Genomic DNA, 25,423 nt, shown 5'->3' on the forward strand with positions numbered 1-25,423 from the left:
CAACTTTCATATCCCTGATACCCAAAATAGATAACCATCTTGTCCTAGTCACTTCAGACCTATTAGTCTCTGCAACACCACCTACAAAATCACATCCAAACTCCTAGATCAAAGAATGAAACCATACCTAAACAAAATCATTTCTCCTCACCAATCTGCTTTTATACCTGGAAGACAAATTTATGACAACATAGCCATTGCTCATGAAGTTATTCACTCCATGAGAAGCAGAAGAGGTATAAGGATAATAAAGGAAGCATGGGGATCAATATTGATATGGAAAAAGCCTTTGATAGAGTTGACTGGAAATTTCTTCATAGCATTATGACTGAAATTGGCTTTAACTATGATTGGTGCAAGAAGATCATGCAATGCATCTCTACTACATCTGCAGTTGTCCTTATAAATGGTTCTCCAGATATCTTTTTCAACCCCTCAAGAGGGCTCATACAAGGGGATCCCCTATCCCCATATATATTCCTTTTCTGTATGGAAGCCCTGTCTAGAACTCTATCTCATGCTGAAGACTTGGGCATTATTTTTGGAGTAAAAATCTGCAAGAATGCTCCATCAATAAACCACCTTCTATTTGCTGATGATTGTGTGGTCTTCTGCAAATCAAATACAACTGAAGCCCAAAACCTCAAGGACATCCTCAATATTTTTGAGGACACTTCTGGTCAACTTATCAACTTCAATAAATCTGCTATTTTTTTCAGCAAGGACACTGATCCATCTCTAATTCCTACAATCTGCAATTTGTTAGGAGTTAAGGTTCTACCTTTAAATGACAAGTACTTAGGCTCTCCACTATTTACTCATAGAAGCAAAAAACAATATTTCAGACCAGGAGTGGATAAGATGAAGATGAGGCTCTCAAGTTGGAAGAATACTCCTTTAAACCCTGCTGGAAGAGAAGTTTTAATAAAATCTGTCACTTCAACAGCCAGTATCTACCAAATGAACTGTTTCAGAATACCAAAGCAAACCTGTCAAGACATGAAAAAGTTACAAAGGGATTTCTTCTGGGGGAAGAATCTGGAAAATCCCACTAGATACTACCCGAAGGCTTGGACAACTATATGCAAACCTAAGGATCTTGGTGGATTAAGATTCATGAATATGGAACTTTTCAATAGCTCCATGATAACAAAAATAGGGTGGATATTGGAACAGGATAAAGATTCTTTATGGTTCCAATTGATGGATGCCAAATACTTAATAGGAAGAAATGTGCTAAATATGAACACCAAAGCTAAAGATGGAGATTCTTGGATATGGAAAGGGGTTCTTGAAGGTATTCAGAACATTCAGCAACACTACTTCTGGAGAATAGGCAATGGAAACAAAATAAGAGTCTGGGAGGACATATGGATACCTAATTCAACTGACAAACTCACAAAACCTGCAAATTTCCCCAATGGTATTCAGCTTCTAGCTCACTTAATGATAGATCAAAGGGAATGGAACATTCAGCTTATTCAACAGATCTTCAGTCCTGATATTGCTCAAGCTATCACTGATCTTGTTATCCACACCAGGGAAGAGGACATCATGCAATGGAACCTCAACAATCCAGGAAAATTCTCTGTTAAAATGTACAAAGGCAACATAGAGAATCTTTACAGAAATGACCATGCAACAAGAGACTGGGGAGCTCTATGGAGTTTGGAAGTTGCACATGCTATCAAAATCTTTCTCTGAAAATGTTCTCATGAAATCCTCCCAACTAATGCTAAAACCTCAAGCATTCTTCACTATGTTTATCATATATGCAAAATATGCAAAAGTGGGGAGGAGACAATGACACACATGTTTCTCAATTGCCCAGCTGCTACTGATGTTTGGCATCATATGTTTGGTGAAATTCATGGTCTGTTTGACCATCAAACACCTTTCATGGATTGGTTCAATACTTGGTTTCAACATACAAGCAACAGTGAAAATATCAAAACTTATGCTACTACTTGCTGGTTTATTTGTAAGGCTAGATGTGATCTAGTTTTCCAAAACATCAAACTCAATTCTAAGATAACCACTCTTAGTATTCAACAACACTTATGTGATTATAACAGAATCCAAAATTTGGCTCATCATGCCCTGAATACTCAGGGGCATATCTCTGAAACTGGTCTTCAAAGAGAAGAAACAGGATTCCATGTTGGGATCCCTCAGCAAAAGAAGGATTATGGTTACATAACCAAAATATGCACTATACATGATCCTAACAGTTATCAGTTTTTCTCAGCTCTGACTGTTACTGATTTTGCAGGCAAATATGTTGATAGCAGAGGACACACATGCCAAGTGGGAGCAAGCGGAGCCACACGAAGAGCAGAACTAGCATTTGGCTGGGCTGAGGAAAAGCAACACATGAATATCGAGATACATGCTGAAACCAATGAAATTTTGGAACATTTCAATGCTCTTTACATCAAATCCATCAAAGGAAGATTCAGCAGGAACTATCACAGGGCAAAGTAGATTTTGAATGAAGATACCACATTAAAAATTAAACCTGTAACTTTTGTTTTAACGGGTCTTAAACTTCTACATAGACTCCAAAATATGCAAGCTTAAATATGGCTATTGTTTGTAAAAACCTTAGCAGTGGGTCAGATGCTTGTCCAAACAATGATATCACTAGCTCTTCTATGTATCACTTTCCTTAGGCGTTGCCTAAGTTTTCCTAAAAAAAAAAAAAAAAGATCATCCATGGCCACACCTAACCTTCTATTTCATGGAAATTACATGGGCATACATATTTGTACACCGCTCCAAACATGCATAAAATTGATCATTCATAACCACACACAAACTTACCTTTTCATTGGAATTACATAAATGCACCCTACAAAAAAAATCATATATAAAATCGACCATTCATACCCACACATCGACCTATATTTCATGGAGAATACACTGGTGCACGTATATGTACATACATAGAAAACATGGAAAAAACAACAATATTCGCCTACAAACTAATCTATTTCATTGGATTTACACAAGTGCACTAATATGTACACAGCTACCCATATTGTATAAACATAATATATGAAAACTCAGATGGATTTGAACCATCAACCTCCACAAACCTTGTGATAGGCTTGGGCACTCTACCATTTTGAGCTTTTGAGTCCCTAAATTAAATGCGTAAAATGAAAAAAAATTGATGCAAAAGGTACATCAGGGTATGATATAATCAGCACGTGTACAACTACGTACACATCAACAATCAATAGGTGTAAAACTATATACACTTTAACAATCAACAGGTGCACAACTATGTACAATTTAACAGTCAACAGGTGTATAAGTACATATACATTAAGAAACAACATGTGTATAACTCCGTGACCCAGGTTGCTCTCACCAACAACGCGACAACCATTTGAATATCCACAAAATAATATAAGCGAAAACTATCATGAATCTCCATAAGCAACTACGTGTGATTTTATCACATGTGCACAACTTCGTACACCCTAGTTAGGGATTAAAAAAAAAAAGACAAACTCACGTAGATCAATGATTTTCCATGTCGTTCGTTGCACATCTTGAGTAATGTCTGCAGCTTTCTCTTTATCAATCCCTGGTTGCAATAATTGTCACCCAGATTAAAATCTTCAAATGATAAGCCGTTTAAGTAAATTGAACCAAAACCTTGTACAAAGAACTTGCGAACACCAAAAATATTTTTAACACTATAAGCAAGTTTAACTTAACTCCCGCAGAACTGCATCCCGTAAGGATTGACTATGTCCATCTTAAGAAACGCTGGAAGACTTTTAACCTCTCCAATGGAGGTGCTCGCCTGATTATTCATGAGGTGAAATGAAGAATAATTTAACAGATGTGAAATTTCATATTATAAAACTAATGAATTGACAGGTGTTTAATAAGATAAAAACTCAAGAGTTCAATTTGTGCCGAGAGTCACTTTTATTGGGAAATTTAAAAAAAAAAAGTAAAGTAAAGCATCAATTAATATACACAAATCTACATATATACGAATGGTCTACATGACAAACAATGATTAGATTTAAGAATGAAAATCCACTTACAATATCAAATCAAAATGAGTAAATGACGAGTTTTGCATCTTGTATTTGTCAAGCAAGGGAGGAGGAGGATCTACATTTATACTCATCATCTATATACTTGCTTGAAGTTAGTAACCTTTTCAGAAAGATGGAATCTGATTGGTTCCCAATCCCTATCAGATTGATAATCAATTTTATTTGTATATAAAAAACACAAACTTGTATGAGGTCCAAAAATAAAATAGCAAAGAAACTAACCGTTTTATGAAAATATTCTGCAGTATTCACTAATTAGCAAATCACCCTTTCGTCCCTGTCAGAAGTATGCAACGTATTGTGATGCATAGACATAACCAAGTTGAAAACAATGAACTATACTTAAGAGTCTCGTTTCTAGCTTAAAAACATGGACTGAAAATACCTTGATTTGCCCATCCGTACCAGTAGCGGCTGCAACTATCCCCACTCCACCTTCTGGTAATCTTGTGAAAAGTATAGTGGCATATGTTCTAAGAATTCTTGAAACACCTAATAAATGATCAAAGGTAACTGAAGATAAGAATTCATAATGAGCACCAATCTTTTAGCAGTTGAAAAACATCATATAATATAACTTAAACAGATTAAAAAATGTTTGGTTCTTCGTCAATGCACTGCATCTCTTCAAGCTTCTCCTGATTATTAGAAACGCCTAAGAATAAACATGGGCAAATAACAACAACAACAACAACCAAGCCATTTAGTCCCAAATAAAAAATACATGGGAAAATAAGCAACTTAAATATAAGGTTGTGTTTGATAGGAGTTAATTCCATGGAATTAGCCATCTTTTCATAGAAATAACGTGTTTTCCATCGTTTGGTCAAAAATCTGCTTCCGTGGAATTGCAATAAAAGAGTTGCCTAAAGCATGTTTTAAACTCAATTCCGTGGAATTTCATGGAAAGTCTTTCCTTGCCTCCCCCAGAAAACTGATTCCATGGAAACACTTTTCATGGAATTGTTTCTTTTCTCTGTTATCAAACACATACTAAGAGAATGTGATTCTACATAAGGCTATAAACTAAAAAAAAAAAAAAATCCAACGCTGGAAGCTTTGAATGCACGAATGTCTTTTTTCTTCACATTTATTATCTTAAACTAACCATGGAGTATTCTGTAGTACAATGCTGGGAAGCGAGAACTTATAAAAAGTACCCAACACAACTTGACCAAATTAATAAATTTAGGTAAAGATTGTAAGCTTTACAGACTCAATACACTGCAAGCTTAAGAATGAACTAGATTTTGTGCTTGTGCTACGTCCGGGCGGCTCCGCAAACTGCTTCGCACCGGGCATCTTTTTTTTTTTACCCCATTTTTTTGATTTGGTAAAGTTCGGTTTCGGCTTTGCCTCGCCCCGCCCCGCCCAATTTGATCGGGCATTTTTTTTCCTTTTAACCATATTTTTGATTTTGAGTGATGTGGTTTCGCCTCGCCCCGACGTGCATTTTTTATTAGGTGTTGGGGCTTCCCCGTTGCGGTACATTTTTGATTAGTTGTGCCTCGGCTTCGGCTTCGCCTCGCCCCCTTCCCGATGCATTTTTTATTTGGTGTTGCACGGCTTTGCACCACCCCGTCGCTGTCTTTTTGATTTGATGTGATGTGGCTTTGCCTCATCCCGTCGTGCATTTTTTTATTCGGTGTCGTGAGGCTTCCCCGCCCTGTCGTGATACATTTTCTATTAGATGTGGTTAAGCTTCAACTTCGCCTCGCCCCAATACATTTTTAATTTGTGCCGATGCATTTTAACATGAGGAATTCTAATATTTTCCCTGGGTCCTGTTGTTCGTCTTTAATTTTCACCACAATATATAAATCTAACTGTGCCGAATAGAGATCTCCCTCAAATAATTTTATTTTAGTTTTTCCAAAGACTGAGATGTTCGCATGTTTGTCAGGATGGTGGATTTGAGACTCCAGGTAATTATTAGAATTTGATTGTGGATTTGAGTCTCCATGTCTTTATTAAGATTAAGCTACAATGTAACTAAGTACTTTCTGCGTGATCATACACAATTCATAATCCTTGCTTAACAAAAGACATCCATAGCTTTAGGCGTCGGAAAACATTATGTGTCCTTTTTTTTCTGATTCAGGCCAACCCAATTTTTATTTGTGGTGAAGAGAAACCAAACCATGTCCATGTCATATCATATTGCTTTCGTTTTGTTTTTTATTTTTTCCCCCTTGTATTCTTGAGATATCGTTGCCCTTGTATGCATATACAACTACAACTTATATAATCACAAAATAAAAGTATTTCAAGTCACGTTTAAATATCAGGTCAGTCATATAGTCCAAATATACAACCCAAATGTGACTGAATTCAGCTTTTGCATTAGCCTTGAGGCTACTCATCATTCCAACTCCATTGAAGAAGCTAATCTAAATATGTACAAATTGATACGGCATCGAGTCGAATATCGATCCGTTGTATATGGAGGAGGTGTATATCCACAATATGTGTTTAAGATGATTAGACTACATATCATTCTTATGATCTTATCCTACATAGCGTTTAGGACGGTTAAAGAAGTACATCATCATTCACATTTTAGAACAGCATGCTCAGCTCATCAATTTGAGCTCGCATTGGCTGAACTTCTCCATTTTTTATGGAAGATAGGTTCAACATATTCCGCTCGAAATCCTGAACCTGTCATTGATTAATGGAGAAATTAGCAGGCGAACTTCTTCCTGTATTTAACAACAAATTACAGATATGGGATACTGGAATTACACTGATATGGGATACTGGAATCACACTAAGAACTTCTTTTGCACAATTAGGAAAGATTAATGTGGAGCGGGTAAAACAAAAATGTAATTTCCATGCCCAGTAAATTGCAATCTCTGTACCTTAGCCGTCAGTATACTATCATGCACATGCAGTATAAACATCATACCATTAATGTAGACATCACCACTCCCTGCTATACTGGAAAAACAAAAAACAAAAAATTATAAGCAAACAAAAGAAAAAAACAGTTCGTTATGCATCTCAACACCCCAAGCACCTCAAATACATCTACAAAGGAAAAAAATAGTCAGTGCAATACTGGGTGTTTTAATATTTGTCGAAAACATTTACAATTAAAAAACGATAGAAAATGTTTAGAGTGCGATTCGTCGAAGGTAATCAAGGAAAACTTTTGTCTTGGAATGGCTTTCCAGACTTTGTATCTCATGTTCCATTTAAAGAAGGCGCTACGATAGATTAGTAGGTCGAAATTTTGGATACGATTTCTGGGTATAACAGCATGCAGTATATATCTTTATATATAGGAACCGAAATAGAAAATTTGAATTAAGATCTTCACAGTTTCTGTTTGGCAAAAATTATGCGAGCAAGGAATATTACCTAAAACTGCATGAAGAGTGTAGAAATACTAACTAAGCATACCTCGAGCCATAACATTATGTAAGACAGTACCATGTCCTCCATCATTATGTAAGCACTGGAGCGTCATTAATACCATTGCCAATAACACAACAACTTCACCAAATGTGAGAAGCTATTATGTAGTAAGTCCATATCGAACCACTAACATCCATAGGAGAGTAAATACCTGAGTAGGTTTTTCTAATTCATCCAAATTAACTCTAGCCTCTCCCTAAATGTTGGCTTTGCAATTGGCTTTGTGGTGGTTATGTTGTATCCTGTAATGATCCTAGCAGCCCTACAGATTGCAACATATTCCGTGACACCAAAATGTCAACAATTACATTAATTTAGAACAAAAAGGGAATAAATCTGCAAGCATTATTAATATAGAGAAGTTGCTAACTTGGGTTGAAATTTAGATTTTTTTTAGAATGCATCAATTTGTACTCAGTAAATCAAAAAATAAAAATAAATAAATAAATAAAAATACTTAAGAGGAATTGGCACACTATTATTAATTAATTGTGCACAAAAAGAGTTCATGCCGCTTTAAGTAGTATGTGTTTCAATTGTTGGCTTTCTCTAGTGTTTTTTTTTTTCTTTTTTTTTTTTGCAGATACATGTATCATCACCTGTAAAATCAGAATGATCATACAAAAAAAAACTTTAAAAGATCATTCATTCAGTCCTTTTTACAAACATCAAGTGTGCAATAATATGAAGATTCACTAAAACTCATACAACCCCATACTTAAGAACTCAAAAAAAAAAGTAAACCCTAATTAATATATGTGCATTACCTGAGCGAAGTTGTTAATGGTTAATAATTAAGTACACCTTAACAGGAATGGACAGGAAAAATATAAACCCTACTTAATATAAGTGTGTTAAAAGAAAACGAACCAAGACCAATGCCTTCAGCAGAATGGTCTAATAGATTATCGTCAGCGTGGACAGCATCAGTTTCACCTTTGCTTCTTATGTATGGCGACATAACAAAAAAAACGTGAATCAAATTAAGGATGCAGGGGTTTGAGAGATTGAGAGAAAATAAGAACATTACGGGGAAGAAGGAATATCCGTGGAAGAAGAAACCTATCCCCATAAGCTTATGGTTATTATTCTATCAAATTGTATAATATGAGAGAAGGAAACCAAAAAAAGAATTGAAGATGTTGAAGAACAAACCTTTTTCTGCATCTGTACGACACGGCTGGTGGAGAGGAATAAAAATGGGGAAAGAATATTGTTTAGGGTTATCAAAGTTTGCGGCAGGTTATTTTTTCTTTTCTTTTTTAATGTTTGTGCCACCATTAACAATTTGGTTTTAGTTTTTTTTTTTCCATTAATATTTGTTGCGATTTTTTTTAATTATTTTCTATAAATTTGTTAACTTAAAGAAAAAAAAGGAAGCAAAAAGAGAGAAATTCTCTAAATTCCGGTGAGGAGAGAGAATTTTGGAGCAATTTGGTGAGGTGGGTGGTGCTCACTTTTAATGTAGAGGAGAGTTTCCATCACCGCGCGACGTGGGGTCTCATATGATTTAGCATTTTAAAGGCAGTCCGCGAGTTATAACTCCAGAGGTGTCATCCTTCCACAAAAAACCCATCAAAACAAAAGTAACACAAAAACCCCATCAAAATAAAATTAACACAAAACCCCCAAATTTAAATGTTGGTTTCATAAAATTTGATGATGAAACCAAAATAAAATTTGATAAAACCAACATTTAAATTTGGGGTTTTTTATCAATTTTTAAAAATTTGGGGGTTTTGTATCAAATTTGTTTACGATGGAGTTTTAATGGATCTCAACATTTGAGTGGGGTTTTCGTACCACAAGTTTGGTCACCTTGGGTTTTTATGACTAGTTTTGTTTTAAAGGAATTAAATAACAAAATAAATAGAACTTAAACAATATAAATATGGTCGAGGAGAACTCTACGGAGACAAGACTTCAAATACACTGGGTTCCAAACAAATCTTTACCTTAATTTATCTTACACTTCAAACAAAAATGGCTCTAAAACTTCTCAAAGCCCTCTATCAAATATCGTAGTGTATATGGACATACAAAAATATAAAAAAGAAGATCTAAAATCAACAAAAAAACAACAACAAAAATCATTTCATTACCGATCAAACTCCACCTTCTTCTTCAACAGGTCGATAGTGGGAGAGAGACGAGAAGTAGAGAGATGTGAGAAAATATTGGATCGTGATCTTTTTTCTAATCACAAATCAAATATCTGAAATCGATAAAAAAGAAAATCAAATAAGAGATAAATCAATAAAGAGTAATCAGATTTCAAATGCTAACCTGGAAACTAATAGATCAAACGGAAATTGATTCTTCTCAATCAAAAGTTATGAATCTTCTCATGGTTGTTTGCAAAGATCTACTGATTGAGGAGTGAAGGAAAAAAATGGTGTGTAAACAAATCACTAATTGTGTTCTTATTGGACGGTCCTTTTAGTCATTAAAGGAAATCAATTTGGACTGAATCGTAAAGATTTGGACCGACTCGTTGTAGATTTGGTAAATTAGGATCTTCTAATACTATGCTTTAGGTGACAGGACTAGAGAATCTAGCGCCCACTAAAAATGGGATTAAATGTTAATTTCTACCTAAGCCAATCTCTTCGTACGTCGGTCTTATTATCTACTGCCACACGCCCACACTGCCAAGTGCCAAAACAAGTCGGTCGTTGTGACAGTTCGACACAAACAGGTGCTCCTTTCGCTTACCCGAAGAGACGTATAATATTAACAAGACTTTAAAGCGCGAATTCTCTCTCTCTATCTAGAGTTTGATCATCAGCATCTTCTTGATTTTCTAATCACTAGAAAAATGGGAGCTTCATCGTCTACGAATCCGAATAATCTAGAACAACAAGAATTGGAATCTCTTGCAGCATCAACTGGAGGTTTACCAATTCTTCAAAAGGCTTTTACGAGACTCTCTGATCCTCATACCAATTCAATTCCTCTTCATTCTCTGCAAGTAAGTCGTTGTAATCACAAATCTAAACCCTAATTTTGTAACATGATTCTCAAAGCATGAGTTTTTTTCCTTAGGCATTTTCAGTTATGGTTATCCCTAATATCTCACAAATGTATAATTTTTTGATTTGTAGTAACAATTGGAGTCAATGTTGGTTAAATTTGTGTTGTGTTCGTTGAATTGATGCATCCTTTAGACCAGAAAGATTCTAAGTTCATATTTCTGTTGGATGAACAGTAGAATTTTTATGGAAAAATTAGCCAAAGGTACTATAGTAACTTAAATTCATGGTTTTTAGGCCACCAGTTTTTTGTTAGGAAAAAAGGACATAACTGTTTAGTTTCTGATACACGTTTCATAGTGCATACCCAAATTCATGAAGGATACACTATGGGCATTTTGGTGTGCTAGATTTTGGAACACCAAATAAGATCCCAATTAGCCGGGGGAGGAGACACAGTTTAGAGACGACTGTCTCACACTCATACCTGTTTATAAGACTTCAGCCCTTAGGGTTTGACTTGTGTCTTATTTGTGGTTGTATTTAAAGAAGTGATGTATGATTTAAATTTCTCCATGAATCAGGAATGCTTTGCTTTAGCCTTTACAAACACTAAGAGTACGAAATCTCAAATGCCCGAAAATTTCCCGCGTTTATTATCTCATCTAGGTCAGGCGATTGTTGACTTGTTCTTCACAGTCGATAAAGGAGGTGGAGTTCACTGGACTGAGTTCTCGAGAGGTTATATTAGATGTTGCGGAAGAACGTCGTTGTCGGTTTCGATTAATACTATATACAGGCTATATGCTGCTACAGCTGCAAAAGCAGGTTTTCCTTCGAAATTGGAATTTGAATCAGAAGAGGATGATTGTAAGATCAGTGGTTATTTTATGTCAACTGATATACTTATGCTCCTTTGGATGTGTTGGAGTATGTCGTGGATTTCGGAAATTTCCAAATACTCTAAGTACCAAGGAGAACTAGACCTTCCAGATGTTAACCATTTGGTGCTGTCAGCTATCACTTCCTGTACCGAAGTTAACAAGGATGTAAATTTATGGAACTATAATATTTCCGGTTTTGAAGCTCAACTGCCTGCACAAAAGATTCATTTGTGGGCTTTATCAACAACCCCATGTCTTGCACAATGCTTTACCCAGTATGTCCATGAAAGACTCCAAAGTTGTACCCCTGCAGCTTCCGAGGTAATGCATATCTTCCTTTGAGTAATGTTGTTTATTAATACTGTCTACTCAAGATAATGTTCTTGAGTTGATCATTGCTGATATTCAATCAAATCATTGTATTTATATGCAACTAGCCATTTACATTATTGAATTGTGATGCTTGATCGTTAATGCCCATAAATTCAAACAGGAGTCGGATACTTCCAATGTATTAGTTGGGGATAGCTCTTCTACAGAGACACATAACAAAGTTCTCCTAACTTCTGGACGGGCCTGGGCGATATCTCTCGCACTTACAAGTACCTTAAGCAAAGAGCTTCTGAGGGCATCTGTTCTTAGAGATGGCAGTGGAGACTTTCAAAACCTTCTGTATCGGTCCGTTATTTCACATGCAACCTTTTATTAATAAAAGTATTTGTTTTACGACTGCTTAAGCATGAAACAGTAAATCATTTGTTTAAAGCTCCTAATACTTTGTCCGGTATCTGCCATTTTTGTACTGCTTCTGCACAGGTCATCCGTCCATGGGAAGGGCATGAACAGACTCTGGTCAAATGTTGAGGGTTACAATGGGCCATTGCTAATTTTGGTTTCTGCTAGTTGCACAGAAACCGGTGATGTTGATCCCAGTGCTGAGAGATGGATTGTCGGTGTACTAACTGACCAGGGATTGGAAAATAAGGATGTCTTTTACGGAAGTTCGGGATATTTATATGCTTTAAGCCCAATTTTCCATGTTTTTTCACCCAATGGTAGGTAAACAACAGAAGTTCTTTTGTGTTTTAACATTGGAAGTTAACTGAAAGATTTTCCAACTATTAAACAGGGAGAGAGAAGAATTTTATGTACAGCCACTTGCATGCTACTGGTAAATATGACCCACATCCAAAGCCTGTTGGCCTTGCTTTTGGAGGAACTTCTGGAAACGAGAGGATATTTATTCATGAAGATTTTGCTAAAATTACAATTCGGCATCATGCAGTGGATAAGACTTACCGTCCAGGTTCTCTATTTCCTGATCAGGTATAACCAATGTGCACTCCATGGAAACTTGACCCGGTTGTATAACATATATATACCTGCTAACGAATGGGTGAACACACATGGCAGGGATATTTACCTACAGAAGCTTCAATTTTTAAGGTTGAAGTATGGGGATTAGGTGGGGAAAAAGTACGAGAAAAGCAGAACCAATATTTGAAAAGAGAACAACTATTCACTGAGCAAAGACGGAAGGTCTCTCTTTCTGAAAGTCAAATACCAGTACACACTCAGTGTTCGCTTAAAATATTTCAAAGGATACTAAGATACTAATTCTAGATTTGTTCTTTGTCCCTCAATGTAGGTTGATTTGAATTCCTTTGGCGCTTGGGAGGATTCACCAGAGAAGATGATGATGGGCATGATGTCGGATCCCAACAAAGTTCAACGCGAAGAGCGCTAGACTGATTGTGCTCAGGTTCAGGTATATATATACACACTCATGTTCTTCGGTTTTCATGGAAATTAAAGCTCCTCAATGCAGCCAAAAGATTACATAAATCCACTTGTGCACAAATAGAGTTTTCTCGAGAACTTAGCAAGAAACCAGACTCTACATTTTAAGTTTCAAGAGAGAGATCTTCATTATGTTTAGCTACTTTATCTATATGAATCCTTCTCAGAAATAAGCAAGCAATTACAGTCACAACTCAGAAAGAAACCACCTTATGGAGGTTTCTAGCGTCATTGGCAATCTGTTAGGTCATCTGCTTAAAACAGCTACACCACCAACACCACTGAAATAATCTGGTATCTCCTTTCAGTCACCCAAAAACCAAATGCTAGACATCAGCTTATAAGTTGATCTTTTAAAAGCTTTTACTCTTGTTGCAAAGCCAGAGGCTCTAAAGGTCTTCTGGTTCTCCTGCAGCTGTTGAACAAATTAGGCTAACACCAATAGTAAACGAAGCAAGTTTGTTGTGTGGGGAGGAAGACGGTAACTACTACTCCCTCCGTCCCACTATTAATTGACCTAGTAGTATAATTTAGAAATGATTTATCTCTCAAACTATACCACGGATATTCGTAAATTTTATATCATTGAAAAGCATTTTAAAACACCTACGTAACGAATATAAAAATGAGTATCAAATGATATAAAATTAACTATTAATGGGACAGAATTTGAAAATAAATAGGTCAATTAATAGTGGGACGGAGGGAGTATATCTTGTGAGCTTTTAAAATAAAATTGTTGCTGAGATTTAACTATCAACAAAGCCTTTTGAGGCTCAGATTATTTATTTTTTTGACAAGCAAAAGGGCAAAATTTATTAAAAAAGACCAAAAACTCACCAAAATGGTGGCAAAGAGATTACAAGAATAACGGGAGCAAAGCCAAAACTAGCTGTTTACCACACCATCCCAATTACAGAGAGTTGTAAGGGACAAATCGTTGAATGGATCAGAATGGATAGCCCAGTTGAAAAGTGAACATTTCACAGTCATCTTTCCAAACTTGCCTTTTGCCTGATCTTTTCCCTTATTCCGCCATTTCTGTAAAAGTGTTACTATCACTTTGGCAAAAACAGAGATAGTATTACAAAATTCTAGTGATCATATTTAATTGTAGTCATCTGATTGATGATGTGCTTAATTTTTTTCTCTACTTAGGGTTATTTATCTTTCGCTTTCCTTTGACGTGTTTCTGTTTGATGCTTGCAGAGCGACTCAACATGATATTTGATAGTCAACTTGGCAGTGCTGGAAGGTCAAAAACGGAGCTTATCAGTTTCGATCCCTTTTTTCTTCATAGCTCCAGGCTTCTCTAGTGGTTACACAGTCAGTTGATATATCTGGATTCTGGTGCACTCCGTCAAGAGTAAATGTTTTTGGTGTACATATTATATACTCCTAGCTTTCTGCAATTTGTAAACTAAAAAAATGCGAAGACCCTGTTTTTATGTTCAAATTATGGTTTTCTGTCGAGGTTTATTCACAAAATGGAGGACAAAGCAAAGTCCCACATCTGGCAGGATGAGGTACTATGAGGGTTCTTATAGTGACAGGGTGATGATGATCCGCTGTATGAATTAGCAAGATAAAAATCTGTTGGTTTCTTGTTTTAGCACGTCTTATTGTTCTTATAAACCTGTGCTGCGCATTATAAAATTACTATTCAACGGTTAAAACTTTCTAATAATCAAATGGGAAAGGATCAGTCGACAAATGTTAACATCTCATGTAGTTTTGAAAACTAATTCCAAGCAATCTAATAAAACAATAACAAAACAAAATAGTAATCGATTCTACAAATAAAATAAAATAAATAGATTTAAGTAACTCTAGAGTAAAATAGTATAACTTATATATACTCAAGCATAATTAAAAAAAAATTCTTAGTATTCGTGTATGCATCTGGTACGATGAGAATTGATCCCCAATTAATGATGCGGGGCTTCACTTCGTACTCAAGAAAAGGTCTCAGTTAATAATCGTAGTGTATAATGAAAACACTAATTATCATTTAGTAGTTTAACCGTTGGAACCAAAGTTTCACCAGTCCAAGAAGAGGTCCCAATTAATAACTATATAATGTATAATGAAAACACCAATTATTATTTAGTAGATTAACGGTTAGAAACAAATTATTCACCAATTACATATTGTTTAGAGTGTTGGAGATTAAGAAATCCTTTTAAAGAAAATATTTGTAAAAAATTATACCAACTTTTGAAATCATCATGTAGTTCATTACATTCTGAATATTAGTACTATTGGTTAAATTAAGTACTTCATTACATTCTCAATATTAGTACTATTGGTTAAATGAAAAATCATGCTTGTTATACAGTTGTATCGATCTCTGATATTAGAGACACTGAAAAGAACGATGTTCATATAAAATAGGTTGTCAACTTTAAATAGTGCACATTATATGAAGTGCTTCCCGTCAAAGAACATATAATCAAGAAATGCACTGATATATCTTTCTTCGAAAATCTTATATTTGCATTAAGAATCAATGAACCAACTCAATCGATCTTTCAGGCTCCAACTTCTTATGGTTAAATGAAAATCAAACTCATTATACATGTATCGATATCTGATATTAGAGAAATTAACAAAGATCGTAATATTAATATAAAATAGATTGCCAACTCTAAATAGTGCAAAGCATATGAAGTGCTTCCCATCCAAGAAGGGGTCCCGATTAACAACTGCAGTATATAATAAAAACACCAATTATCATTTAGTAAATTAACAATTCAAGTAAAGTTTCCCGAAGTAAGTGCAGTTAATGACTTCTAAAAGCCAAATCAAAGATCATGCGAGCACTCGACATTATTTAAATGAAGCAGGGGATCAAGAAAATATTAACTAACAAACTTCAAAAATTTCAGTCCCACTAATGAATTACCGAGCTTGGAACACCCGTTTGAGATTCATATCTGCAAATTCAGTATCAGAAGACGTAATGGACATGCAGAACACTCCAATCAGTTTAACTCCCATTTATTCTTAGTCTTACTACTAATTTGCTTTAAAGGCGTGTGTACATATATTCTAATACTCGGAATTAAACCCTATAATTATATCCCTAGACGAACATTGGTCTTCTTTTTCTTTTATTTTTAAAGAGATTATTCTGGATTGGATCAAGGGGTAGTAAGGATGCTTTCATATTTAAAACAAAAAACTTGCAAAGACTAATAATTTTTTTATTATTATTTTTGGAAATGTAAACTTTACCTTTACATGGTTCAGTTCATAGCCCTTCATGACCATTTCGTCTAAAAGGGTTCCTGCTCTCGTTTCCCACCGAACAATTGCAACTTACCTGCAATTTTAAGTTAATAACAATCAATACCCGAGTCAATGACTCATAATGCACAGAGACAAAGAAAGAGCGAGAAAGGCTTTACATGGCGGTAAATATGCTCTTAACTTTAATAAGATCTGCATGCGGTTGTGCATTAATGTTGGATATGACTGATATCATCCCATTGGTTCCAAGTTACACTAAAAAATCATCCTAGATGTTATCGTACGCATCCCCCATTTAGGGGATTTTCGTACTTTGGGCCATTAGTGATTGCAAAGTAAATTTGTAACCTTTTCACTCAGTTTTCCTGTGATTTTAACTCCGAGATCATACATCCAGATTTCTAAATAGTAGCTCATCTTTCTCTTCATACTGTGAAAGGCAGATTCGAAATGCTTCAAATTAATGTAAACAAACTTGGCAGCGAACCCGTGGTAGATGAGGTGGATTCCAGTTCCCATGCAGGCATCCTTAAAACAACTTTAATGTAAGAAAATCCGGAAATCGTAATCACATACCGATAAAAAATTGGTATAAAATTTCCTATAGTAAACAACTTTAGCAAATTTTTCAAGGCATGATTGTAAAACATAACGAAATTTCCATGCTTGCTATAGCAACCCAAATAGGGTTAATACGTTATGAAAAATCCGTTTCTTTGGCAATTAGTCTGGCATGTACTCGAGATTTACTTCAACTACGGTTCCCAAGTCATTATTTTCATCTGGTTGTGGGTTCACTTTAACATTAGAAAACAACGCAATTGAGTTGCATCTGGTTGTGGTTTTAATAGCAGATAGATAAAGATTGTTTAACTTAGAATTTTATTTAATCAAGTAATTTTATTGATCTAGCAGTCTACTGGAAGTATCCTACAACAAAAGAAAATAGAAAAAAGACACTACCAAAGTCGTTCAAGATTGACTTAACTACAACCACCATCCCTAAATGAAAGAATTGTTGCACTTAAAATCCCACCATTACTCAACATTGTGAGACCAAACTTCCAATCGAAATTATAGCTTTTGGTTTAAAGATCTGCAGAAGTGCAATTGTAATCTCAGTATGAAAAGTGAGATCAAAATAAAGAAAGAAAACACAAGTTTAAAAAATGATTATACCCTACCATTAAATGAATTTCGAAGTACTTGATCCAAAGGACATAACAGGCTACGATAATCTTCTGTGCAGATGATCAATGGCATCATCCTTGCTCTCTGCATGATTAGCCTTACCTGCACAATAAATTATGAAATTACATCATCGAAAGCATGGGAAAAACCGCAAGCAAGTAAAAGAAAAAAGAAACCAGCGAAACTTAAACATAAAAAAGAAGAACCGCGGAAGCAGATTTAGTTTTTATGAGAATGCTATATATACATGGAGAGAGATACCAAAACCAAAACTCACTTTCTTTCCTTTCCATTTCTTTTTGGAAATCCCATATATTCCATAAAAGTAAAGAATTTGTTTTGGAAATGATATATACAATCGATATCTAAAAATATGATAATTTTTATATTATTCGATAATTAATTTATATTTACCAAAAATAACCTTACAAAAACATTTGTCATAAAAACCAAGATTTTTTATATATTTTACGTCCAAAAATAAGCTTACAAAAAAATTTATATAAAAATAGAATTTTTTTTTGAGCGTTGTGGTTAACCGGAGCTTCTGGTTGATTCTAGCCCCACCATTTTTTTATTTTATTTTGATAATGTTATAGAACATTTTAAGAAGTTTTCCTAAGAAAATATATTTTAGCCCAGAAAATGTTTTTCGACTAATCACATTTAAGAAAAAAATATTACCTAAAACAAATATATCTAACAAAATCTTATAAATTCTAAAAAAAATTTATAGCATTACCAAAAATCATCCAAAATTCACAAATAATAAATTAAAATAAGATCCCATCAAAACTATGCGTATTTGATCATGATTTCATCACAAAATTTTAACCATTCATAAATTATAATATAATGTCCAGTGTCCAATTACACTTCTTATAATTAAACATCCTAATTAACAATCTCGATCTCCTAATAATCAAAATTTCCATGATTGTTGCGATTTACATTTATAATTATAAATTGCTAATCAAAGTTAAATCACAATTAAAATTTCAAATCAAAATACCTGGAATTCTGGATGATCACACCTCTTCCTCCACGAAAAATTGGTTGCTAATCTTGTCCAATAATTGAAATGTCAACTCATTAAAAGAAAATTGTGGAGGTAAACATTGGTAAAATTTTGAGCATGTATATTAATTAGAAAATAGACAAAAAAAAAGGGAGAAAACATAAAAACTTTAGTTGAAAAATAATCAAAAAAATTAATCGTAGATATGGATACAGTTTTTTGGATAGTGATATTCATTCCATAAACAGAAAAAACAATAAAAAGATGTTCGAATATTTTTTGGAAAGAAATACTTCAACAAGTAAATATGACTATATTAACGGAATGGAATGGGCATACCAAATTATAAAAATATTATTATAAATTTAGAGATATCGTGGTTGATATTATTTCCAAAACAAGAGAATTTATTATAGAAATTTTGGGTTTGTGAGTCACTATATATTCGTTAGTTTCTTCAGACGAATTCGTGTGTTTGATAGTTTCATACTGAAGAAAACGATTTATTCGTTAGTTTGATATGAAGAAAACGAGAAGAAGAACAACATATTGTTTATTTTCTCTCAATTAGTTGAGCTGTATTCACCGGTTTTTCAGATCTGACGAGATTGTGAAGATGCATTGAAGAACAACAAATAGGTTTGTTCGATTTATCTTTTATGTTTGTATCAATTACGCTTGATTCACTAGTTTTCTGATCGATTTTTTGATTTCAATCTTCTACTGATGTCCGTTTTTTTTATTTTTTTGTATTTTTTTGAGTCTGAGAAGAGGTAGAAGAGAGGTTGGAATAGAGGAAGCTCAAATATAGGTACGAATCTGTTGTTGTTTGATCTTATTGATTTCGATTTTATGATTTTTTTTTCTTTTTTTTTTCTTTTTTTTTTAGATTTGGAATTTTTTGATACGAAGAAGAGGAAGAAGAAACCAGATTATTTCAGAAGAGCAATAACAAAACAAGGTACGGATTCTTGTTGTTGTTTGATTTCGAGTTTGTTTTTGGATTATTTGCATTTTCTTGTTGATTTGAGAAGTTATCTAGTATTTTTTGATTATAAGAAGAAGAAGAGATCTAGTATTTCATGAATTACGTTTATAATTCTTGTTAGTATTTGTTGATTAGAAGAAGAAGAAGAAGAAGAAGAAGAAGAAGAAACAACATTGTATCTGAAGAAGAACAACAAATCTAAGTATAGATATGTTTTATAAAATGTGTAACTTCAAGTTACACATCTTGTCCTGTAGCATGTGTAAGTTCTATTTGTTATTTGTATGTGTTATCTGAGAAGAAATTTATTAGATGGAATTTCTTTTTATTATTGTTGTTAATATTTGAATGTGTTATCTGAGAAGAAATCTGGGAAGATATGTAGTTTTTGTAAATGTGTAACTTCAAGTTACACATATTGTCCTGTAGCATGTGTAAGTGCTATTGTTATTTGCATGTGTTATCTGAGAAGAAATTTACTAGCTGAAATTTCTTTTATTATTGTTGTTAATATTTGCATGTGTTATCTTAGAAGAAATCTTGGAAGATATGTTGTTTTTGTAAATGTGTAACTTGAAGTTACACATATTTGTTCTGTAGCATGTTTAATTTTTGCTTGTGTATCTTTAAAACAATTGTTGAGTATGTTGATTGCTCCAATGATTTTTAACTTCCTTCATAGGATATACTTCTCACGAGGGGGAAACGCCTCTGAGTCAATTGCGTTTGTTTTTATTTGTTCAGGTTGTCATGGTTGTTGCTAGTTCCATTGTTGTTGTTCACTACTTTGCTGATTTCATTACCACTCGTGTTAGTATTGAAACCAAACTCGATCAGTTTAAAGGAGAAGTTTGCAGGCAATGAAAGCAGTTTACTCCACTTGGTATTTATTTTTTCTTCCGAGAAGGTGGGAAAGATCTTCTGATTGACTGTGATTATTCGCTTCAAGCTCTTGCGTCCCTCACAAATAATAAACACAAGACCAGTTTTGATATATACTTGCAAAATGTTACTCATGTAGCCTCCTCATCTAGCTCTAGGGCAGTTTCTTGTATGTCTAATGGTTCTAGTACGTCTTCGATAAACAATAGCTCAGTTGGAATGTATCTGGAAGATAGGAGTAAGCCTGCAAAACCATTGTTGTCGGATGGTTGGACTAAGGTCCTTGGTGAGATTGGCCATGTTTTTGTTGAAGGGGTTAAGGAGGTCAGGATTGCTTACACCAAGTACCGTCTTCGCACTGATTTCAATATGGTTGTAAGACACAATGAGCGTTATAGGTTCACGGCTAAGTGTGCAGTAACAGAATGCTGCTGGAAATTTCATGCAGCTTCCATTGATGAAAGAAACGAAATATTTCAGGTAGTTTTCTTTTGTTTTGTTAGTTTTTTAGCGTATGATGTTTTGTTACAGTAAAGTTACACATGATGTTTTTTGCACCATATTGGTGTTTTTTCTGCTTTTATTGTAGTTTTGCTACAACATGTGTGACTTTAGTTTACACATGATGTTTTTTGCACCAGATTGGTGTTTGGTTGATTATTTATATTTTGTATATACTTTCTCAGGTCAGAGCTTATAACCCTGAGCACACTTGTGGTGCTGGTGGGCGAAATTTGAATCAAAAATACTCAACCAGCGCCGCGTCTAGTTTGATCTAGGAAGAAGTTCGCAAAAATCCTCAAAAGAAGCCAAGGCAAATTGCAGATGATTTACAGACCAACTATGGGATTAACATGGAGTATTATCATGCCTATAATAGTAGGGAGAAAGTTTATGAGACCATTTATGGTGACGATGTGCAGTCATACTCGCACTTGGTATGGTATATTAATGCTATAAAGGAAACTAACCCTAGTAGTGTGATAGACTTTCAATTTAACCCTGCAAAGAAAGAGTTCAAACATATTTTCATCTCGTTTGATGCATGCATCAAAGGGTACCGGTTTTGTCGTCCAATGGTCTATGTGGATGCTACTTTCCTTACTGGTAGATTCAGAGGATGTTTAATGGCAGCTACTGGGATCAATGGTGATAAAGGTATGTTTTTTAAGTAACTCTCAGTTATACATTGGGGAATAGCATCTGCAACTTTAAGTTGTATATTTGATTTTTAGGATGTGTAACTTGAAGTTACACATTGTATTCTGTTCTTGTGTAACTTATTTTAGCTTCATTTTCTGCACAATTTGTAGGAGTTTTTCCCCTTGCTATGGCACTATGCGATTCTGAGACTATAGACAACTGGGAGTGGTTTTTAAGAAATTTGCAACAAGTTGTTGGTGACGGGAGGCCAATCACCTTCCATTCGGATCGCCATGATGGACTCTTGCATGGTGTTCCACTTGTCTATCCAGACTCATTCCATAGCTTCTGTAACTATCATTTGAAGATGAATCTTCCCATCAACGGATCAGATCCTAGGTACACTCTTGTGCTTGACCTCTTCCAAGAAGCGACGTATGCACTCACACCAGAAATCCATTACAAGGCCATACAGAAAATAAGAGATCTGAATTGTGATTGGGTTGCTGATTACATAGAAACCATCCCACCTGAAGCATATGCGAATGCGTTTTTCCAAGGTTGTCGGTATGCACGTACATCTAGCCAAATAGCAGAATCATACAATAGTTGGATTAAGGTTCACAAGAAGATGCATGCATTTGCTCTTCTTGATCAGGTTTGCAGAGTACTTTTTCTGTTTTTTTGTCTTTGTTTCTTGTTTTGTCACTTTATAGATTCATAAGTTTTCTTTTTCTTTTTCTTTTCAGATTAGGATTAAAGTTATAAAAATAATGGCAAAGCGTCGTGCTATTGGTGATACTATGATGACTCCATTAACTCTGGAGTATGAGAAAAGGCTTGAGGATATACAAGATGAAGGTTTGTCTTGGCAAGTAATTTTTTCTAGTCCTACCGTGTTTGAAGTTTTAAGCGAAAGGACTCAAAGAGTGGATCTTGAACACTGGACCTGCACCTGTCAAAGGTTTTATTTCTTATGCTTTTTTTTCTTTCTCTTTGTATGTTAATTTTTTGAAAGTTTACAGGGTGTGTAACTTCTAGTTACACTAGCTAGAAGCATATGTAACTGCCAGTTACACATTTCTGTATATGCATGTGTAACTGAAAGATACACATCCTGTATATGAAATGTTGTTTTTTTGAGTGTTTTATATTCTTTGTTGTTTTTTTTTTTGAAGGTGGCGTGTGTACGGTTTTCCTTGTGCTCATGCTATTGCAGCGATACGAAAGATTAAACATGAAGCCATATTGATTTCATTTCACCGTACTTTACAAGCGACTATAATAGGAAGATTTATTTGCATGCCATCCAGCCAATTCCCAACTACAACAGGCCTGTTGATATCGGCAAAGACAACACCATCAACCCTCCATCTATCATAAAGAGACAACCAGGTAGACCTCAAGGCAAAAGGATTATAAGCAAAGGTGAAAAGAAAACAAAGAGGAAAGTTAATTGTAGCAATTGCAAGGAAGCTGGTCACAACAGGGCAGGTTGTAAGAATCTTCCGAAGTACACACCCCCTAGCTTGAAGTTATCGAAGTTCATTTCTGGGAGTATAGGTTAATGTGTGGTTTTTTTATTTGTCTTGGATTATTTGTTTTTTCAGTTTCCTTCATGTACGTTTGCATCGACCAAACTTTTTTATTTTCCTGCAACGTTGATTATGTGCAAGGATCATTTATTCATATTTTATATTAAGTTTTTATATTTTGTGAGTTCACAGGTGAAATGTGTTTCTATTCCTAGTGTGTGTCTTCTGAACACATAAGGGAAATGCATGTGTAATTTTGGTTTACACTTATAAAATATGGATGTGTAACTATTACTTACACATTGTTATTTTTACATTTTTAGATTTATCTTGTCTTAATTGCATTGGTAACTATGAGTTACTTAACTTAATTGCATGGGTAACTATGAGTTACTTAACTTTTTGACTATCACCCTGTTACTTAACACATGTAACTTCAAGTTACACACCTTAATTATATGTGTAACTTTAAGTTACTTAACCTGTTGCATACTCCTGTTGCATACAGCAGAAAAGTTCTAACAATGTATTTTGCAAGTCTAATAACAACTTGTAGTTGAAAAAAGTAAACAAGTTTTAGTTCATTGAATTTCAATCCAAAAGTATAGAAGTTTGCAAATCCAAGAACTGCTAAAATCTACTAACTGATGAAATTTAAAAAAATTCAACAATGTATTTTGCAAGTCTAACAACTGCTTTTAGCTAACAACATATTTGCAAGTATAGAATTTTTTTCTAATCCTAATGACTGCTTTACACATCTCTGGATGGATCCGAAAGAATCTTGTAAAGCATGCTTCCTCTCATGCGGTTCACCTTGTCAGCCAACCATTTCATAATATGTGAGGTTGGTTTTTTGTCAAGCGGTTTATTCTTCATCCTGATCTTCATGTAAGTGCATACAAATAGAAGACAGACAACAATTGAACCTTGTGGGGGCGAAGCGAGTTTCCTGGCTTTTTCATTCATCCCAAGAGGACAGCGGAGTGTCGGTTCTGTAGTTATTGCAAATGCATATTTCTTGGAATGCATGAAGTGTTCATCCCTGAGTTCCTTGACGTTTGACGAGTTCATGTGGGACCAAGGATTAGAGCTCCTCAAGTCATACTCTAGCAGTGTGTAGTGTGTGTCGTTGTTGCACATTGGGGAAAAAAGTCTGACTGCATCGTCCTTGTACTTGTAATACTCCTTAGCAAGCTTTAGAATCCAAAATTTCTTGAATTCACAGTAATTCTGCAAGTAAGATTTCTGCAAAAATCATTTGGAATGTCAAACTCACATTTTAAATCAAAAGTTAAAAACGCACAAGTGATTATGTAAACAGAAGTTACATATAAGGCGTTGGGTTTTACACTAGAAACATAAGGATGTGTAACTTCAGATTACACATTATAAATGGTTGTGTAACTTCAGATTACACATTATAACTGCATATGTAACCTCAGATTACACATCACATTTTTGCAGACATTAAAAAACTCTGAGCATGTTACAACACCCACTACACATTATAAATGCAAGAAGATTTTAAATATTTCGAAGTACTTACGTATGCTTTTGGCGAGGGGAATATCACTTTGTCATACTTGTTGTTAGAGTTCATCTTTGTCCTCAACCTGGTAATGTAAAAGTTGATGAATTCTGACTCCAAGTAGGATTCTTCCTTGGTAAGCTATAGCATTAGTTCATTTTTGTCCTCCACTTTGCCATGATGCAGTGTCGATCGCGCAGATCGCGCAGAATCACCCGCTGCTAAGATGCCCGGAGATCTCAAGGTAATTATCAATTATCGATGAGCATGTCGACAACGTAGACTTCTAGGGTTCCTCCAATCCATGGCTTGAAGATAGCATCGACCATCCTTTGGTATGTTGCCCCTGCGTTTTGAAGTACGAAAGGCATTCTAGTATAGCAATAAAGGCCATGTGGGGTGTAGAACGCTGTGTGTGGCTGATATTTTTCTGCCAGGGCTACTTGGTTGTAACCAGAATATCCGTCCATGAACGACAGCTCTTCGTACCCTTCCACTGCTTCAACCAGTTGATCTATGCTCGGCAGGGGATAGCTGTCCTTTGGACATGCCTTGTTGAGATTAGTAAAGTCGATGCATATTCTAACCCCTCCATTTTTCTTAGGAACAATGACCATGTTGGAGATCCAGGTAGGATACTTGACATCCTTGATAAATCCTGCGTCTAGTAGTTTCCGAAGTTCTGTTTCTACTGCCTCATGATACTCTGGAGCTACTTTTCG

At 34.9% G+C, this 25,423-nt stretch overlaps 2 protein-coding genes and 2 long non-coding RNA genes across 7 annotated transcripts; 3 read left to right on the top strand and 1 right to left on the bottom strand.

Moving 5' to 3' along the window:
- Positions 1 to 6,327: 6,327 nt before the first annotated feature.
- On the bottom strand, positions 6,328 to 8,944 carry LOC113349772. Of its 4 annotated transcripts, XR_003360361.1 has the most exons (4): positions 8,661 to 8,943; positions 8,376 to 8,449; positions 6,828 to 7,767; positions 6,328 to 6,743 (listed from the first exon to the last, which is right to left on the bottom strand). It is a non-coding gene; the product is annotated as an uncharacterized LOC113349772 (long non-coding RNA). The 4 variants fall into 4 exon arrangements; XR_003360362.1 differs by having other exon boundaries at positions 6,828 to 8,446; positions 8,661 to 8,944; XR_003360360.1 differs by having other exon boundaries at positions 6,828 to 7,025; positions 7,491 to 8,941.
- Positions 8,945 to 10,248: 1,304 nt separating this feature from the next.
- Positions 10,249 to 14,773, top strand: LOC113349771. The gene is made up of 8 exons (XM_026593798.1): positions 10,249 to 10,476; positions 11,062 to 11,682; positions 11,855 to 12,039; positions 12,178 to 12,416; positions 12,491 to 12,687; positions 12,775 to 12,900; positions 13,010 to 13,129; positions 14,371 to 14,773. Exons 1-7 carry the CDS (start codon positions 10,324 to 10,326, stop codon positions 13,106 to 13,108), a joined length of 1,620 nt encoding a protein of 539 aa, XP_026449583.1. The 5' UTR covers positions 10,249 to 10,323; the 3' UTR covers positions 13,109 to 13,129; positions 14,371 to 14,773.
- A 4,351-nt stretch (positions 14,774 to 19,124) lies between these two features.
- On the top strand, positions 19,125 to 19,579 carry LOC113354253. The gene is made up of 3 exons (XR_003361745.1): positions 19,125 to 19,261; positions 19,394 to 19,433; positions 19,512 to 19,579. It is a non-coding gene; the product is annotated as an uncharacterized LOC113354253 (long non-coding RNA).
- A 1,767-nt stretch (positions 19,580 to 21,346) lies between these two features.
- Positions 21,347 to 22,395, top strand: LOC113352417. Its single transcript, XM_026596238.1, has 3 exons — positions 21,347 to 21,650; positions 21,782 to 22,293; positions 22,390 to 22,395. The coding sequence occupies exons 1-3, from the start codon at positions 21,347 to 21,349 to the stop codon at positions 22,393 to 22,395; spliced, it is 822 nt and encodes a 273-aa protein (XP_026452023.1).
- Positions 22,396 to 25,423: the final 3,028 nt, after the last annotated feature.

Source organism: Papaver somniferum, chromosome 2 (genome assembly GCF_003573695.1).
Source record: "Papaver somniferum cultivar HN1 chromosome 2, ASM357369v1, whole genome shotgun sequence".
NCBI classification, from domain to species: Eukaryota; Viridiplantae; Streptophyta; class Magnoliopsida; order Ranunculales; family Papaveraceae; genus Papaver; species Papaver somniferum.